This window comes from Lissotriton vulgaris, chromosome 10 (assembly GCF_964263255.1).
Source record: "Lissotriton vulgaris chromosome 10, aLisVul1.2, whole genome shotgun sequence".
Classification (NCBI taxonomy): domain Eukaryota; kingdom Metazoa; phylum Chordata; class Amphibia; order Caudata; family Salamandridae; genus Lissotriton; species Lissotriton vulgaris.
In genome coordinates, this window is record NC_141698.1 from 1,051,097,660 (window position 1) to 1,051,111,659 (window position 14,000).

At 48.6% G+C, this 14,000-nt stretch overlaps 1 protein-coding gene across 1 annotated transcript in view; it reads right to left on the reverse strand.

The window, feature by feature from the left end:
- The window catches only part of STT3B (STT3 oligosaccharyltransferase complex catalytic subunit B), a 488,477-nt gene that overhangs the window by 157,711 nt on the left and 316,766 nt on the right, over nucleotides 1-14,000 (reverse strand). The window contains exons 12-13 of the mRNA XM_086942109.1: nucleotides 5,836-6,007; nucleotides 5,129-5,302 (exon numbers count right to left, since the gene is read on the reverse strand). Coding sequence (XP_086798235.1) covers nucleotides 5,129-5,302; nucleotides 5,836-6,007 — 346 coding nt within the window. The remainder of the gene's footprint in view (nucleotides 1-5,128; nucleotides 5,303-5,835; nucleotides 6,008-14,000) is intronic.

Here is a 14,000-nt window from a genome sequence, read left to right on the forward strand (position 1 = left end):
TTCTTCTTGAATTGTCACCTCTTCAAGATCTTCACAGTCTGAACTCTCATGAACCTTGATGTTAAGATGAGAGGGACTGGATGCTATGGGAAACATGTTCTCCACGTCAGGGTCTTCTGCTTCTAGAAACTGCGTTGGCAGCAGTTGCTGGACTTTGCTAGGTGAAGTCATCTCTGGTGTCACCATGCATGATGACATCTTAAAATGGGTATAGGAATACTTCAGTGATGGAGAGCCCTTTAATTGTAGATTCATTGTAGCGTCTGATGGAGCGTCTACAATTGTTGACATTGTATCATACATTTTCATCGTCGACTGCATCGACGTCGATGATGTCCTCGTCGACGATAATGCCCTCGTCGACGGCGGCGTCGACACTGCAGAAGTCGACGACGATGGCTTCGTCGACGGTGTCGTCGTCGACGAGCTCGTCGACGATGGGGTCGTCGTCGACGGTGTCCTCGTCGTCGGGGTCGTCGTCGACGGTGTTTTCGTCGACGACGGTGTCCTCGTCGACGGCGTCGTCGTCGACGGCGTCGTCGTCGACGGTGTCCTCGTCGACGGTGTCGTCGTCGACGGCGTCGTCGTCGACGGTGTAGTCTTCGTCGACGAGGAAGTCCTCGTCGACGGTCTCGTCGTCGACGGTGTCCTCGTCGACGGTGTCTTCGACGACGATGAAGTCTTCGTCGACGATGAACTCGACGTCGACGATGGGTTTTTCGTCGACGCTGGAAGCCTTGCCTTCGTCGACGATGAAGCAGACGGGAGCGTCGTCGACGGTTTTGTGAGAGGAATAACAGAAGGTATTGACCTACCCGTCGTCGACGACGTTGTAGCAGTTGAAGCCATGGAGAAAGTAGACGCTGTGGATGTCGAAATGGATACTGTCGACATCGTCACAGGCAGGCCAGAAGATACCACAGCAGGCTTTTTGAAGGCTGTCATCTGAAGAGAAGGCTTGACCTTAGGATGACCCTCCATAGATTTTGGCTTCTTGTGAGGAGGCACAGCAGACTGACCTGGAGATGTCTGTCGAGGCCTTTTAGGAGAGGAGTGGAAACTTCTGAAGGAACACTCACTCTCACCTGAGGAGACTTGGTCTTTGTCCTTCAGTCTCTGGAGCCACAAAAGCAGTCGCCCTTCCCTGTCTTTCAATGTCTTGACCGGGAGAGTGCGACAAATCTTACATTCCTTGGCAGAATGTTGAGGATAGAGGCAGTACAAACATTCCTCATGCTTGTCCTCTATGTGTAGCCTCATTTTACTACATGAGGCACATGGCCTAAAAAGTCCTTTTTTAGGAGTAGTAGACATATTAAATATCAATACTCCTTTTCCAACTGAACCTGAAGAAATAGTAGGCAAAAAACCAAAGATATAGGAAAAAACCTGAGCAGAGCTCAGTGGAGACTCCTCTGCACGACGTGCGGTAGAAAATCTGAGGGACTAGGGCTCCTTCCAGGAAGGTGAGAAGGGTGATGGTAGCTGATTGGCTCCTGGCCAAAGTTTGGTCCTTTTTACATAAGGACCTAGATAGGCTACTAATGTGAGGCCTCTGGCCTAGTACTAAGTATATGTCTATGTGACATTACTATTGTTATTTACCGGGGACTCCTACCCCGACGACGGGGAATGATTCAGGCATGTGAATCTATGAAAGATACCCATAATACTGGATAACTGCTGGAGTCTCCCCCCGACAGGTGTCGTGTGATCGGGGGGAAGTGACAAGACGTCACTGCTTGTTGGTGGTGGTGGACCTGGATGCATTGTTTCCACGTCCCCTGCCTTTGATATTGTTGCCTCTGTAGCCACCCCTGCCCTTGTTGTTGTTATACGAGGACTGGGTGTTACCCTTGTAGTATTGTGTGGATTGGGATGCCTGTCCCCTCGAGGTGCCTCTTGAATTGGAGCGGCGAAAGGAACTACCCCGAAACTGCTGACTTTGTAAAGCCCCCATAGATTTGGCAGTTTCAGTATCTTTTTTCATCTTTTCTAGGGAGGCATCCACCTCAGGGCCGAACAGATGGTCAGGATTCACTGTTTGACCCAATATTGTGGTTTGTATGTCGGGTTTGAACCCCGAAATGCGAAGCCAGGCATGACGTCTAAGTAACACACTTGTATTGATAGCCCTGGAGGCAGTGTCTGCCACATCTAGGGCACATTTGATGGATGCATTTGTAATGAGTTTACCCTCCTGAATGAGCATCTCCCCCGCCTCCTTATATTGGTCAGGCAAGTGTTGTAGGATGGCCTCTAATGTGTCATAATGGGCCCTATCATAACGTGCAAGCAGGGCTTGAGTGTTAGAGATCCTCCAGATGTTTGCTGCCTGTGCAGCAATGCGTTTGCCTGATGCCTCAAAGATCTTGGACTCTTTGTCCGGGGGAGGAGCGTCACCAGTAGTCTGCGAATTCGCCCTCTTTCGAGCGTTGGAAACCACCAGGGAGTCCAATGGCAAGTATCCCTTAATATACGTGGGATCCGTGGGCGCCGCTTTATATTTCCTGTCGATGCGAGGATTGACCACCCGCGCCCGGGTGGGCTCCTTGAATACCTCCTGTGCATGCTTCAGCACCCCTTTAAGCATCGGTAGTGTCTTGACTTGTTTTTCGGCTACCGAGAAGGTGTCGACTAAGAAGTCCGCATCCACGGGGTCTGAGTGCAGTTCGACGTCATGGTTCGCTGCAGCTCTCTCTATTAATGCATTGAATGCGCGAGTCCTCTGTCGGGGACGTCTTTGCGGCGAAAAGTTGAGTGTCCTGCCCCGACTGCGGGTCGTCTGTGTCGCCTCCTGCTGTCCAGGGCACCTGCTCCTCTTCCGGATCCGAGTACGCAGGATAGTTGTACTCGGCCTCTTCCTCGTCCACATCAGGCACGGGGGAATGGGCCGGCGAGTGTTCCAGGGCTTGTGGAGACAGAGGTTCCATCAGAGCCGAAGAGTCTGCAGAGTACCTTTTGTTCTTGAGTGGAATCCTAAAAGGTTCCAAGGCCGGCTCCGACGTAATCTTTCGTTTGAGGAGCGACAATTTTCCGGTGTTGGCGTCGATGATCACCTCACGACGTTCCTCCACCGCAAGCGGCTGGAGCCGAAGCTTCGACACCACCAAGGCAGCCTTCGGCGTCAATACTTCCTGAGAGTGTCCGCTCTGCTTAGGCGCGAAGGCCTTCGGCGCCGACTTGGGAGGAAGGGTAAAACGAATGGGCGTTTGTTCCTTGGCAGGCTTCGGCGTGGGCCTAGGCACTACAGTGTCCTGGCTGGGAACCACAGTGGACTGTTGGATCCGCCTTAAGGATTCTCCCACCTTCTTTGAAAGGGATGCTGAGGGCTGAACTGTCTCGAGCGACTCTTCGTCTCCGAGAGCCCGGTCGCCGGTAGGCCTCTTCTTCGGTGCCGACGCCCCATGGCCTGGCGCACCGTCGGCCTGACGCTTCTTCGAAGCCGTCTTCGGGTCCGCGACCCCTTTCGGTGCCGACGCAGCCGCGTCGGATGCCTTCACCTTCGGTGCCGACCCAGAGGGCTTCGGGTCGGCCATTGTGGCGCGGCTCTTCTGGTCGGCCATTTTGGCGTGGCTCTTCAAGTCGGCCATTTTGGGTTTCGTGGAAGTTGACGCCTCCAGAACCTTCTTCACCAACGCCACTTTCGGTTTCGGTTTCGCATCAGAGGGTGCGAGACCAGTTGGCTTCACTTTCGGTTTCTTCTTAGAAATGTCCGTGACCGGGCCCGGAGGCGGGGACGTAGGACTCATAGTTAGATCTTGGGTAAGGCCCGAAGGCGATCCCTCGACCTGGGCCGTAAGATGGGGAGTAACCCCGGAGTCTGGTTGGGGATGCTCTTCCTCCGAGCTATCACCCATCGTGGCACAAGCCAGATCGTCGTCCCCTACCTCGTCGGAGGCTTCGTCGCAGGCCTCCTCATCCGCGTCGTAGGTCTCTTCCTCGGACGCGGGGCCAGGGTCCGACCCTTGTACGTCGTCTTCTCCCTCGACCGATTCCTGGAAGATGTCATCGGGTGGGGGTGCCGAAGCCGACAATTGAGCCTGGAGCCGAGTAGCCCGGCGAATCTTTAAAGTCTTCTTACTTCTAAATTTCGAACACGCCATGCAGGTGTCTTCACGGTGATCCGGTGACAAGCATGTATTGCACACGGGGTGCACGTCGAGGTGCGAATATTTAGAATGACACAGCGGACACTTCTTGAATGGAGTCCGCTCCATAGCAAAGGGTGTAGTGTAGGCCCGTCCGCGTCGAAAGCACGTGGAAGGGCAGCGAGATATAGGAGCTGAGAGTCAGTAAGAAACCCGAACGCAACTATACCGACGCCCAGCCTAAAGACCTTTTGGTCTCAAGTAAAAAGTAGAACAACTATCGGTTCCGACAGAGGGAACCGAAACACATCCGAACCCAATGGCGGAAAAAAACAATCTGGGGATGGAGGCGATGCCCATGCGCACTGTAGTCCAGGGGAGGAGCCACCTATCTCGTGATACTTCGAAGACTCTTCCAGGACAACAATGTGCAATCATCCGGACCCAACACTAGGTGGCGGACTATGCACAGATATGAATTCAGCAGCCCACATGCCTCGAACATACAAGGTTCTAGTTCATCTGCTTTTGTCCAGGGCTTCACAGTCAAATAATTAATTTGCTGAGACAGGTGCATACAAAGCATTCAGATGTGAGCAAAGTTAATTAAATGTAGCTTTGCTGCAAAAAAATATATTCTTCAATTTTAAAATTAGCAGGGGAAGTTGAAAAACAAGGTGTGTAAAGGAATATGCGTATAAGGAATAAGTTATTAGTTGCCACTATAATTGATTGATATTCTTTACGTAAAAGTGCAGATTTACAATTGTATATGCTCACTTTTAATTACTAAATGTGTAGTTTGTTTAATTGATCAAGGTAAAAGTTTTATTCATTCTTTCATTCAATAAAACATGTATTTTCTAGCTGGAGCAAGAACTGCTCTGTTGCCAAAGTGCTAGCAACAAGGGTAATGTTTAAGGGAAACACAATTTTAAAGATGAGCAAGAGGAACTTCTTTAAACTAATGTTTCATGGCAAAATACACATTTCAGTGCATAATCTGCATCATGAATGTTACAGACAGATCTCCTTACCCTTATGTCCTTTGGATGCTCCCCTTCAGCTATCCTAACCATCCATAGAAATTTGTTAATGTCATCGCCAGAGTAGCCAATCACTCCACCAAAAATGATGAGCACATAATCCACATCCAGGCTGCGCATTATTTCATAGGCTGCAGATTCATTTGAAGACATTGCTTTTCCCACCTGGATCATAACAAGAATCATACTTATCAAATACATGACATAATTTTTAGTTTGCAAGTATTTATTTGCCAAAGACCACAAGAAATGTGTTGATTGCCAAAATGCTTCAAAACCACAGTCTATATCATACAAATAAAGTATACATGTCATGTGCAGGCACCTAAATAATATTAGTCAATGATCAATTACTAATATGAATAAATTCTACTCTATATTAATTCCAGAATTCTAAACAACCCGACAAAAATTAACAGCTACATTTAAATACTCATAAGGTCCAAGATTCTCTATCATCTTAACAAAAACAATTTAAGTGAAAGTTGTACGTGGGTAGGATCACATACAATAAATTTAGTTAAACCGTAAAGCAGTCTCATACCCAACCTGCTATAAATTAACGGGGTCAAATTATAAAATCAGTTATGATAATCATTATTTTACATTTAAACTGTTCACTGAAATGGGGCATGGAAAAAAACACCAGGAACAGACTGCCGTATTACTAAAACTGTTCAACTTTTGCTCACACTTACCAGTGCTATATGGCTATTATTCCACGTGTTGTTGTCAACTAGAGTAGTCCGATTAGCCATCCCTGCTATCTGATAGCCATAGTCCCACCAGGACATCACACGTGCATGCTCATCTGTGTTTTGTCTTAGCCAGTAGTATGCTTCTCTGAAATCATCTAGGATGTTTCGTGTGCTGAAATATTTAAGTACAGGAGCTTAAACAAATCTCTTCAATGTAAACATCTAAACTCATCTCAATTCTAATTATAGGCAGAACAAAATGAGACTGGTTGTATTTTGTGAACGATATCAATGCAATAATATACATATAAACCTCCCAGAAAGGCAAAAAGTGTGCATTCATACTGGGAAATCAAAATAAAAGCATTACATATCAGCAACTACAGTTGTACATCAGTGGTACGTTTCAAAAACGAACATCTTGACATATCTCCATTGTCAGGCTGTGGATCCCCATCCTGACAATGAGGAATATTCAATGCCTGAGAACTTGCAGCTTATTGTCCAGTTAGCATACATATAATTAAAATGCCTTTAACTACCTGCAACCACTCTGCCTCTCAATTTTTCTTGACTGTATGTTTCTCCCTCATAAGAGTTCTGCAAAATATTAAGTACCTTTCCTACCCGAGCTTATTAATACTTGCTAAATCAATTAGGACACTATGCAAGTCTTTCATTTTTCAAATCTGTACACACCTGCCTTTCATTATTTGATTAACACATTCTTCTACTTAAGCTGATTGGACGCCAACTGCCCTAAGACTTTTAATAGATGCACTTTCGCCTGGAATGCAACAACCTCAACTAGGCAACTTTCAATATACCACACCTTTCCCCTGCCATTTCTAAATCTATCAAAGTGAGTCAATACTGTGAGTTTTTAGGTTTTGCCTAGCCAATGCGTACGAAGTACGCATGTGCTAGGAAAAACCTAATGAGTATAGTATAGGGGTTGGAATCCGCCCCAGTCTTCCATTGGCTAGCTCCATAAATGGTGGCTAGCCATTGGAAGACACGTTTGTCCGTCAATGCAGGACCAGATTCGGGGGCGTTCCCGAGAATTTTTGGCTTTTGGCGACGTCAGCCGAAAGCCAGTTCTCGGGAACGCCCCCGAGTCTGATCCGGCATTGACGGCACCCGCCCTCAATACAGTTGCCCCGTCCCTTGCCGATTTTTTTGAGCCCCCTGGAAGGTGCCCACCCTGCCAGGGACATTGCCGCCTTTGAGCGAGTGCCACCTCGCTTTATATTTTAATTGAAGCCGGTGCGCCCCGTGTTTACACCGCCGCCGGCCCGGTGGGAGATTAGGAGGCGCTGTCCAGCCTCCCGACCCCAGGGCGGCGCTGCGATTGGCCGCGACCCAGAAGTCAGGCAGGCCAGGGGTGGGACAAGCGGAAGTGCCGGAGAAGAAGAGCTCCAGCTCAAGGAGAAGAAGCCGCCTGCCGTGTCCTTCCCTGGGCTCCCAAGTGAAGGGGGAGCCCCGGAGTTCTGGCCAGTCTCGAGGGAGGAGCGGGAGTCCTCCAGCCCCTGGCCGCCCTGTGTTGCGTAGGTGCGTCACCAACTTTGAGGGGGGCAAGCCAGGCTCGTCTGAGCTGCCGCAGTAAGGTAAAGGTAAGCTGTTGGGGGGGCAGGGGTGTTCTGCAACCCTGGCGACATGCTCACCTGCTGCCCCTGTCGCCGTGGGCATCTGTGGCGAGCTGGCCACACCCACATCATCCGTCAGCAGCAGTGTGCGGTGGCTTCAGTAGGTCCTGACAGGCGGCTTCGGGCAGACGTTTCAGCTGCTGGGGGTTAGGGAGGGTGGTTCTGCCGTCCACCTCTCTCCTCCCCCAATCCCCCCCCCCCCCCCCTTCCCCATCCGAATTGGAAAATGTTTTGTTTCTTGTAGCCTTTAGGATTGGGACAAGAGCTGAGTAGGCTGACTGGTCGACGACTTAGCCGCCACCCCTCTTTCCCCCCAGTTGACCCTTCATTAATAAATGTGTGAAAATGACAGATCTCAGGGTGACGAAATTGGCCCTCAACCCTCTTGGACAAGTCAGAAGAGGAGCACATAGTTCATTGAAAAGCCCTCTGTGTAGTGCAACAGGTACTTTTGGGAGTGTAGATTTTCCAGATTGATACAAGACAAATATAGAACGGATCATCTATTACTGTTACGGTTGCTCCTGTCTTTTTCCTTTTTGTCCCTTTTAGATGTTCATTATAGGGACATAGCCACCTGCAGGGTGTTTTAAAAGAGCCCTCACTCACCCACCTAGTAGGTGACATGCTTCATCAAAGTGTTTTTTCGGTGGTCATAAAATTGATGGGCTAAGTACCAGACTAGCTCACAGCCCTGATTTTTAATCGTATCATGCCCACTAACTTCAGATGCCTTTTATGCAGCTTCGTAGTAGTGAAGCGTCTTTTATTTACTTCCATCATATAGATTAGTACTAGGATTTCAGGAAAACATCCATACACAGACAAACCTAGAGAAAAACGAAGTTCGTACAGTGCTTACATACGAGCATGAGGGCTGAGCCCCATCATATGCGTCGGTGCACTCTAGATCCCTATTGGTGCACTGTGTTCTCAGTCAAACCCTTTTGTTTCTCACACGCCGAAGTGGAGAGTGACAAATTATGGTTTTGTAGTGCGTGTCAGACTATATCTTGAGATCTCTTATTCAATAAAGCATGCAGGATTATTCAAACTGCTCACGCACATGCTCTTAAAGTGTGACATGCATTCAAGCGTGTTTACTTCTTTTTGTGTGATTCCGGCGTTTTTACTTCTTTTTGTGTGATTCAGGCGCGTTTACTCCTTTTTAGGTTTTGACTGGGCATGCGCCAAAAAACTTTATGATTTCTGTTTGGGGTCGGGTATCCGCCTCCCCTCCCATTGGCTAGCTCCATAAATGGAGGCTAGCCATTGGGAGAGGGCTCTGTCCGTCAATCTCGGACCAGATTCGGGGGCGTTCCCGAGAATTTTTGGCTTTTGGCTACGTCAGCCGAAAGCCTCTTCTCGTCGACGCCCCCGAATCTGTTCCGGGATTGAGGGCACCCGCCTTCCTGCTCCTGTCTCACGCGGCGCCCGGGCAGTAGCCTGTCGCGTTGATTTCTCTTTTGCGGACCCAGGGGGTCTGAGTGACATTTAATGACTACGAGTGACGACGGAAGGAGGGACGCGTCACGTCCTGCTTCCAAAGGCGGGGGGTTTGTTACGGGCAAATTTGCGATGGCGCTTTAATCATGGCGCATGCAGCGCTGCCTCCTTCTGCTTCCCGCACCGGTCAGGGCTGCTGCGTGCAGTCAAAATCTAATGGTCCAGCACCGCGCCTAATGCAGTTACAGCTGAGCTGCACGTCACACAGTGATCGGCGATTGCAGCGGCCGGTGGTCGGAACACATCGCAAAGAAAGAAAGAAAGCGGTAACTGTCTTACCCTAATGGATTACTAGTAAACTGTGCCCCTCCTAACTTAAAAATTGTTGCTTCTTATAACCCTAACTGCTGCCTTTGTCAGTGCTGCTCCATTGCGGGGTTTAGCGGGTAGAGTCTTCGGGATGTCTGAGGGCGTCAGGATGCCAGAAAGAAGTCTGCACATAAAATGTGTGCTGTTGGTTCAACTAAGGGTTGAGAGGGTACAGTGTGCCCTGTTACAGCTGAAGTTACTCTGACTTAAGTGACATTAAGCCCACAAACTCCTGTTGAGACGGTCGGGGTCACAGTATTTATTTATTTAATTTATATGGCGCGTTATTACCACCGGGGTCTCTAAGCGCTGTTTGTCCAGATTTACGTGGTGAGATATTACATTCACTTGGAACCACCTGTGCACCTAAGATCTGCTCCATGCTTGTTTAAACAGTACAGTTTTTAGTTTTTTTCTGAAGAATAGTAAGTTACTTTCCTTCCTGAGTTCTGGAGCCAGTTTGTTCCATAAGGCTGGGAGCGTGTTGGAAAACGCACGACCCCCCACCGTGGTCAGTTTGAAGCGGGATTGGGACAAAAGAGTAGCGTCCGACGAACGCAAAGTCCTACCCGGTGTGTAGGGGGATAGTCGGGATTTCAGATATTTTGGTGCTTTGCCATACAGAGGCTTGTGAGCGATACACAATCCTTTAAAGACAATCCTCTGACGAATTGGGAGCCAGTGCAGCTCCTGCATCAGGGGAGAGGAATGAGCAGTCCTGGGTTTTTTATAGATCAGCCTCGCTGCATCATTCATAACCCCCTGTAGTTTGTCCAGCAGCCGCTGGGGCAAACCTATGTATAGGGAGTTCCCGTAGTCCAGCCTAGCCAGAATTGTGGCTGAGACCACGTGTCTCAAAGTAGGGAATGAAAGTAAGGCAGAGATCTTCCTTAGTTGTCTTAGAAGGCCTATGCAGGTACCCACTACCGTGGTAACTTGTTTTTCCATGGATAATTTGTTATCCACATATAGGCCTAAACATTTGACTGCGGATGCTGGTTTCGGTGGTGTACCCAGCTCCATAGGCCAAAATTTCTCACTCCAAGGGTTGCCCGAGATAGAAATGGGCAACACTTCCGTCTTATCCGGGTTGACTTTCAAGGAGTTCTCGGACATCCAGTTGACCGTGGCAGTACTGATGGATTCTGTGACTATGAGTGGTGCCGCTGCCCGTCCAATTATTTTCTGTGCCAGTGGTGTCGCCAAAGTCTGTCAGCAAAGCCTCTGTGATGGCCGGTGCGTCATGTTGATATGTGCCGATGCCTGCGGGGTTGGGCAGGTAGCGGCGCGCCAACAGGGGCGGCCGCTCGGGGTTAATGATTTCAATAGTGTTAAAGTGCAGTTCGATTGCGATATTTACAGTTTTGTTAAGACGCTGTACTCATTTGCGGAAAGTCTTATTTATTCAGCCTATACCTATTTCCCTCATTTTCATTGCTTGATTTTGCGCGTAAGAAAGTGTCACTCGTAGTCATTAAATGTCACTCATAATTGAAGTACAATTCTGAAAATGTCACACAGAGCAATCTGAAACCTTGGCAGCTATGTGGGTGGAAGGATGAGTGGGTGGAAGGATGAGTGGGTGGAAGGATGAGTGGGTGGAAGGATGAGTGGGTGGATGGATGGATGAGTAGGTGGATGGATGAGTGGGTGGATGGATGAGTAGGTGGAAGGATGAGTAGGTGGAAGGATGAGTAGGTGGAAGGATGAGCGGATGGATGCGTGGGTGGAAGGATGAGCGGATGGATGAGTGAGAGGATGGATGAGCGGGTGGAAGGATGAGCAGATTGATGAGTGGGCAGATTGATGAGTGGGCGGATGGATGTGTGAGCGGGTGGATGAGTAGGTGGAAGGATGAGTGGATGGATGAGGTGGTGGAAGGATGAGCGGATGGATGAGTAGGTGGAAGGATGAGCGGATGGATGAGTAGGTGGAAGGATGAGCGGATGGATGAGTAGGTGGAAGGGTGGGCGGATGGATGAGTGGGTGGATGGATGAGTGGGCGGATGGATGAGTGGGCGGATGGATGAGTGGGCGGATGGATGAGTAGGCGGATGGATGAGCGGATGGATGAGTGGATGGATGAGTAGGTGGAAGGATGAGTGGATGGATGAGTAGGTGGAAGGATGAGTGGATGGATGAGTAGGTGGAAGGATGAGCGGGCAGATGGGTGGGTGGAAGGATGAGCAGATGGATGAGTGAGAGGATGGATGAGCGGGTGGAAGGATGAGCAGATTGATGAGTGGGCGGATGGATGTGTGAGCGGATGGATGAATAGGTGGAAGGATGAGTGGATGGATGAGTAGGTGGGCAGCTGGAGGGAGGGACGAGGGAGTGGATGTATGATGAGGTCGGCGGGCGCCTGCTTTGATAGATGAGTGGGTACCGGAATGGACAAGTGGGCAGCTGGGTGGGTGAATGAAGATTGGCAAGCGCATGCGTAGATAGATGAGCGGGTGGATCAGTGGCTGGGTGTTCAGATGGGTTAGATGAGTGGTTGAATTTGCTATTGTAAATGACAATGCCATTTATGTTAAAAAAACATAAATAAAAATAATGTCAAGAGCAATGCCAATAGCTCTAACGTTAACAAAGGCAAAACCATTGAATTGTAAATGCTTGTTTCTTGATTGCATCATGTAGATCATAGGATATATGTTTTCACTCATCTCAAAATGTTGTTTTATTTATTCTGTTATCCGTGTAAGGTGAATCTTTCTTTTGAACATATTGTAATTTTCAGTTGATTGCTGTAGCGAACTGTAAACTATGCAGTTGTGGGTCTTTCAATTAAAGTGAAAGATCATATTGTTTATGTTTTTCAGCTACAGCCCCTGAAGAAGGGCTGTGTGGCCCGAAATGCATTGGGCAAGGGCAATTCGTGAGACAAATTACAGTTCTTGATGTGAAGATAACACTATTAATTCAGAAAAATGATCATTATGACGTAAAATAATGTGGTGATGAATTTTTGAAAGTAAAGAACATGTACTAACTGAAAAGTCCAGTGTTGATGGTTTTTTTGACAAATGTACATTTGATTAATTGTTCTATATCCAATTTGGACTAGCAACAGTGCGCAGAGGTCAAGCGGTTTCGCTTGATTATATCAACTTTCAATATACTAACATTTCTATTTTGTCTTGTGTTAACTGGAAAACCTTAACAGTGCTTTCAAAGTATAAGACCTTCCAGAGTAGATGAACAGGAGAAAATTACCACCACTCAAGTGCTTAGCTTTTTAGGTCTCGTGACCTATCAATGCGCAAGCATTGAGGTCACGAGACTATAGGGCTTTAAACAAACTTTAACTGACTGGCGATTTGGTCCTGTGCCCGTGCGCTTTTAGGTCAATGCGCAAGCACATTGACCTAAAATGTGCGTGCACAGCATCAAGTTGTCAGCCATCTGTTGCCCAGCTTGGTGCCGCTCCACCCCCTGCAGCATCAAAGGCTTTCACGGCCGGCCAGCCGTGCTTTCAGTTTCACGGCCGCCCGGCCGTGTGAAGTGCTGCTGTGTCGCATTTCTCCTCCCAACTCCCCACAGCAATGCCCTCCGTCTTGTTTCTCTCTCTCTTCAGCTCGTCGTGAACTAGAGGGGGCCAAGAAAATGGGTTAATTTGCTTCCTGAAAACACAGTGCCTGTGAACCGCACTCTCAATAAATTCCAAAAAACTATTCTTTCTGCTGATCTCTTTTTCAGTCTCTGTTACTTGATGGAATAAGTAACTCGCGGGAATGTCTCGAAACCACATATTTAATTGCGAATAAATCGCGTTCTACAAATCTCAGTTTGGCTCGCTTCTCCCCCTTCCTGTCACGCAGTCAGGCACATCTCTGGGATCTGGGAGGACTGTTGTTTTCTTTTGCAGCTTCAATCCGTTTAGATATGGTATGCCGAGTCGAGGAGATTCCAGGGGGCACACAAAAGGGAAACGAGTTTGACACTTTACGTAGCTGTTGCTGGGGGCACACCCCCTCCCCCACTGCTGTAGGTATCTGCACCCTCCTTACCCTTCCTGTTGCTGTCTGCCCCCCATTGAGAATGGTCGCGCACTGCTTCTGCATCAGAGCAGAGTGCCGGGAATGACCTGGAATAAGGTACCTGACAATGACGAGCAGTTTGTGCCAGACTATCAGGCTGAAAATTGTAAGTACCCCGTTCAATGATGTCAGTGCATGGTCCCTCCGAAGTGGCACTGCATCCGCCTGGGTACTATCCCAGAACAATGCTGCTCTCTGCTTGCCACATTGCCGCTGTGGGGTCATTCTTCTACATTAGCCACAGGCCATGCCACGCTTTACCTACGTGGGCACAGTCTCGCTCTGCAGATGCTCTCTGCCGCTCTCTATCCCTCTTTGTCTCCCTCTCTTCGTCTGTACCTTATCTGCATTTTTTTCTCGGCCTCTACCTACGAACTGCGCTTGTTCTCCAAGTCTGTCCGCGTTTGCAGGGATTCTAGCAAAACCACCATGCTGTCTCGGTCTGCAGCCTCTCTAGCAACTCTTCACCTCTTTACCTTTGTGTTTTTTTTATTTCTCTTTCTAGCTTTTTCAGCCTCTTTCCCTCTGTCCGCCTTTGTTTCTCCAACATTTTCTGTCTTGCTTTCTTTTCTCACTTATACGTTATCTTTGTTTGTTTCTTCCTTTGTCTTTTCTTCTCTTTTTCTCTCTCCGCTAAGCTGCCTCTGCGTACTATGAGTAT